The 5,782-nt window shown below is 32.9% G+C and overlaps 1 protein-coding gene across 1 annotated transcript; it reads right to left on the bottom strand.

Moving 5' to 3' along the window:
* Window positions 1,428–5,477, bottom strand: LOC107613866 (uncharacterized protein At1g04910). The gene is made up of 6 exons (XM_016316040.2): window positions 4,578–5,477; window positions 4,337–4,502; window positions 3,671–3,760; window positions 3,253–3,536; window positions 2,703–2,961; window positions 1,428–2,343 (listed from the first exon to the last, which is right to left on the bottom strand). The coding sequence occupies exons 1-6, from the start codon at window positions 5,246–5,248 to the stop codon at window positions 2,119–2,121; spliced, it is 1,695 nt and encodes a 564-aa protein (XP_016171526.1). The 5' UTR covers window positions 5,249–5,477; the 3' UTR covers window positions 1,428–2,118.

Here is a 5,782-nt window from a genome sequence, read left to right as displayed (position 1 = left end):
ATAATTATAAATACTATATAAATAAAATTATAAATACTATGTTAAATAAGATATCTTAAGCTCTTCTCTTCCTAGCATTACCCTTTACCAATTGGTCTATACAAATTTTGAAACTTGAACAAGGTATTTATGATAATCATACAAAATTTATAGGACTATAACATTGTATTCATCCAAATGCTGATTGGTGAATGCATGCAGAGCAGCAAAATCGCAGTGAATAATTTATAATTTTCATGTGTTTTTGTTGAAGAGCTGCAAGCACATGCTGTTAAAACGAAATCATTCAAAATCATTTAAGAAGGTACCATTATTACACACGGCAGGTTCACTGCTTTCAAACTTAACCAATTATAGATGATGCTGGCAGAAAAAAATTGACAAGTAGAAACTCCAAAATCTGAGTAGGCCCTAATGTTGTTTGACTTGTTTTAATTGTATGAGGATTTTAAAGCTAATCACATGTCCTTGTTCATAGGAGGAAGGTTTTAAATAGAGCCCAAATCATACCCCATGAATAAAATTAAAAGTTTTCATTCTAAATTGCATTTAAGGGTGTGTTTATTTCATTCTTTTTTATATGTACAAATATCTACATTTTTTATAATTTTATAAAATAATCAAAATTTTGATGAAACTAGTTTAAGAATTTCTTTAAAAAAAAGCGATATTTATACTATTCTTTTTATACATCTCTTTTATACACATTTTTAATAAAGAAAAAGACAATTTTTCACATGGATGTAAACATTAAAGTTTGTTTTTTTTTTTCCTCAAAAAATAAAATGCGTAACTAAAAAATTGTGCAACTATCATTTTTTTTAGCTAAAATGGATTGTTCAGTAACCTTAAGCCTAGTCAATTTGATTCTAGATTCTAATCCAAAACATTGAAAGACAATGAGGATTTTATATTTTGCTGCAAGGGACACATCTAATTGAATATAACAAATATATAGAGAGCAATTGCAGTGCACTACTATGATTCTAAAATATAAAGGGTATTATTTGCTAATAAAGTTTGGGTTAATTGGGTGGATTTTTCTAATAAAAAGTTAGGCAATGTTTGAGTATGTGCTCTGAAAAATTGGCAGTATTCACTGAAGTGAAGATTACAACTCAGCATAACAATGTGGCAGAAGAAAAATATGACGCCAAAACTTTAAACAATGTTATACATTGGCAATTGAAGTGGTCCTGTGTAACTTTCTATTGCTAGTAGTATGTACTAACATGAACCAGCTTTAGTGTATATTAATTAAGTGAAACACTTTACTCATAAAGGCAACAAAACAAGTTGTACTGTACATGTCAGCTTTGTGTTAAGTTTTCATCAAAATATTCACAACATTTCATACCAACATCAATAATTCAAGTTCATAATGTGTTTCTTCTAGTGATTATCTTAAGTGGGTGTTAAGATAAAATGGTAAGAATATAAAATTATATAATTTATACAAATCTCATTATGTAGGAGTAGTACAAAGAATTACATAGAGGAGGAGATGTATCCTATACAATCTCTTTTTAAGAAATTAAAACAAAATCAAAGAATGATATGTGTTGTGTATTATTAAGTTAACATGACCTGTCATATTGATTATGACCGAAAAAATTTTACATACATCCCACACTCATTTAATGCTTACTCAAAAAACAATCACAATTACTCATTTTTCATTTATAATAACAAAAATGAGTTATTGTAATTGTTAGAAGATGTATTAAATATGTTTCAAGAAGATGTAAAAAATTTTCGACCATAATAATAATCTGCTTTGCCTCACATACAAATTTAGCATATTTAAGGATAATGTGAATACACCTGCAAGTAGAGGTGTGCTTGAAAATGGCACATAGTATTCAAAACAAGTGTTTGTTTTGAATACTATAGCAGTTTCCTCGGCGACATATAGTTAGTGAAATGCTTTCCATTCCTGAAGGTCTTATATTGAAAAATCATTCCAAGATAAGATTTTAGTGTAAAATTTTCAGGAATTCGAAAACATTCTGCTAACCCACTTCTTCAGTGTTATAAACCTTGAACCGGACCGGACTGGACCGGACCGCCGATCTAATCGGTTTCACTTTCCTTGTTGATAGGATAGGCTCTTTGGTGCTAATGGGAGTCATTATTGCACATACACTCTGGGATAGGGTACTTGGTTACATCCCTACCAGCTTTTATAGTCCTCAGTTCTGGTTGCCCTAATGAATCTTGGTGCAATTCCTTCATGATTCTATTGAACTCTTCTTCAGAGAGGGAAGAATTAAGAAAATATGGTAACATGTGTCTTTTGTTTGGTGTTATGTATTTCTTGTGTCCTGCATATGCTCGGTGACCCTGGTAATAATAACATGCAAAGTTTCATAAATTAGCAATAATCACTAAAGGAGTTTTATTTTGATGTACCCACACACAAATCATTTTACAGAGTCATTCAATCACGTTTGTCTGTATAGATGATCATTCAAGCATTGATTGTTGAAAGTAGTTATTCTTACTGACATGGTAATACATAATTAGATGCACATGTAATACCGTCAGTACATCAAAACTAATAGAATTTATTCAAGAATTTACTAAAAATAGTGTTCATGTTTCCTAGAGAGAAATTTATTTCAAATTGTGAGATGTATTTTTCCTGATTTCAAGTTCTAGAAAAAATGTAACAATTTCAAAGCCTAGCTTGATAAGCATACCTGAATTGCGTGCCCCATATTTCCTCCATGAGAAGGCATGAAAACATCACTCTTCTCAGAAACTATGTAATCAATTGCAGCCATGAGAGAAGCTTTGTTTGCAAATGGTTCTAGTTCTGCCGGATTAGCAAGATCTTCCTTGTTGTAAAAATGAGGAAACTCTTGGATTAATGGAAGCAATGCTTCTTTTCCACCCAATGGTTCTCCTCCAGCCCAATAAATTCTAGCATTTCTTGGAGCTCCTAGACCCTTCAGCAGCCTAAAAATCAAAATGAAAATATGCAGTAGAAAATCAGTTTCATTACTCAAGTTATAATTTCTCGGTACATGTATACTAAAAATCAGTCACCATGTATTTATATACATATGTTGATTTAGTAGTTAATTTTTAGTGCACACGTAACATGACTAACAAATATGACTTTACAGACTCAAATAATTTCAAAACTAAATTGATACTTTAAATTTCAAGGGACTAAAACGAAATAATACCTTAAAATTTCATATACTGAATTGAATTTTTAGTTAGTACTATCATCCAACTATGTACCTGGTAACTTCCATGGCATTCAAGGGACAAAGGCCAGCCATCTTCCTTTCATGGTAAGTCATGTTTGATTTCGCAGTCAAGAGCTCCGGATGCTGTATCCTCTCGTTGTTTACAATTTCATCAAACTCAGGAGCCAATCCAGGAAGGCAACCAGTCCTCACCCAGACATCCTTTTCCATCCGGAGATGAAGAGCAAGGTATGGCCCCTTGCTCGCCATTCGCTCTGCGATCCTCTCGCCGAGCTCCTCAACTGGCTTTGCAAACCTCAATGCATGAAAAGCAACCTGGAAAATTTTATCAAAATCTGCTTCAGGTGGTACCATGATTACATGAATGCAATTTTATTTCTTCTTTTAAAATAAGTTTTACTCTTCCATATTCAGAAATTTAGAAAAGAAAAGATAAGATTTTACTATACCTTGCACCTAAGTTTCTGAAGATCTGGAGGAAGATCCTTGGCAAGTCTTGAATCCAAGCCACGTAAAAGCAGAACACCTTCTCTGGTCAGCTGAATATATTACAAGAATATATTTATTCAGTACAGCAAAATAATAAATAAATGATAAAGTATGATTTTTATCAGTAATTTTTTTTTTAAAATACGCCTAATATTTAATTTTATTCAATGTCTCTAACGTGTTCAATTTATGTCAAAATTATGCCTGAACATTAACTCCATCTAAAACGTTTGTGTCAAAAATTAAAAATATCCGAAAATAATTTTAAAATAAATTGAAAATATTAAGGACAAAATTAAATAAAATATAAACGTTAAAGTTAAAATTAAACAAAATTAAACATTAGTGATATTTAAAAAAAATATCGTAAATGTTAGTAAAAAAAAATTACTATACCCATACACACTTATTCTTTCTTAGAAAGATAAAGCTTTGGTCAGTTAACTTCAAAACCAATAGCAGCTTATTCATTAAAAAATTAATAATAATAAATTAAAGGCAAATTGGTAGGGAAGGAACAACTAAGGGGTGTAATTGCAATTTGGCACTGTAATGATATAAATTAACAGGCGTATGGTGTGGTAAATAAAATGAAAAGTGATAGGAAGAGAGCAAAAGAGTGTTACCTTTCTGTGATATCTGGCACGGATCCAAGTGGGAGTAACATGAGGCGGAGGGCTTCCTTCCACCGGCCTGGTCATCAAATGTGTCGACGGCAGCGCCGAAACCACTCTCACGTCGTCGGAGAGCACGCTCTTGAAGTGCTCCAAATCAAATATATCACCGAATTCACTGCGCATCAATGGTCAAAATAAATGCTATAACAGGGAACAGTATTTAATCAATAATTGATTCCTATGTAGATACCTTTCATCACCCCAAATGACATTAACTTGCAAAATGGGAACAACCAAAGCAGCACCCAGAATCCTAGCAATAACAACAGCATCAACAATCTGGTTCCTCTGTTGATTCATTCCACCAGAAACCACCACCATAAGATACTTTCTTCTGTTCTTCATAATCCCTTCACTCGCTCTTCTATAATCTCTTGAGAAACTCAAACATGGCTTGTATCCCAACCCATCCGGTTGCTTCCAAAACTCACCACCATCACCATCACCATCACCAATAGGCACTTGCGCTTGTGCTTGTTCTTCTTCTCGTCTCTGCAGGATAACACCAAAGTTTGAGTTTGGATGAAGACTCTGGAGTGAGAGGTGTGATTTTTGTGATGATGTTGTTGTTGTTAAGGGACATGGGTATGTTGAAAATGGGGTGAAGCCAAACTTGAACATGCTAATGAGACTAATAAGGAAGAGAGTGAGAAACAATAGCCTTGGTCTTCTGCAGAATGTTGAACCTATGCTGAAGAAAGAGAAGAAGAAGAGGAAGAATCTGTTGTTGTTGTTGTTTCTTGAGGATTTCTTGGGGGAATCAATAAGGGATTGCAACGAAGAAGATGATATTGAGTTTATAATCTGAGAAGGAACTGAGATGTAACACAACTTCTTCGCATTGTTCTTTGACTTTGCCATTGAAGAAGCAGAATATGAAAACAGAGGCTTTGTTCTCTCTTAAAAGAAGCTACTTTTCTTTGTTTCTGTTCATCTTGTTTATGAAAGAGGGTAATTCAGACTTTTTCCTACTTAACAAAAAAAAAGAAAAAAGGGAATGTTAGAGAGACGGGGAGTACGGTCGGCGGGAAGACAATTGAGTGTGTGGGGATGCGTAATGACGAAGGAGGAAAGGCAAAATTGTGGGATGTGAGTTTGGACAACATTTTATACTTCTTTTTAGACCCTTGGTTTGAACTTCAAAGAGGCTTGGTTAGTTTTCATTATTCTTTTTTTAATTATAAAGTGGGGTGGGTTAGTTAATAGTTAGTTCATTAGGCAGTATTTGCACTCATGATTATGAAAGATTGAAAGTGTGGTTCCACCCTTCCTTCCTATTCTTAGCCTTTTTTATTTTAAATAACAAAAAATCAACTACGATATCTGTATATTAAAAATTAATTACCAAATTAGTTATTAGTATAAAATATATATAAAAAATTAAAATATATACTA

The sequence above is a fragment of the Arachis ipaensis genome, chromosome B08 (assembly GCF_000816755.2).
Source record: "Arachis ipaensis cultivar K30076 chromosome B08, Araip1.1, whole genome shotgun sequence".
In the NCBI taxonomy this organism is placed as follows: domain Eukaryota; kingdom Viridiplantae; phylum Streptophyta; class Magnoliopsida; order Fabales; family Fabaceae; genus Arachis; species Arachis ipaensis.
This window is presented reverse-complemented; position numbering and strand designations above follow the sequence as displayed.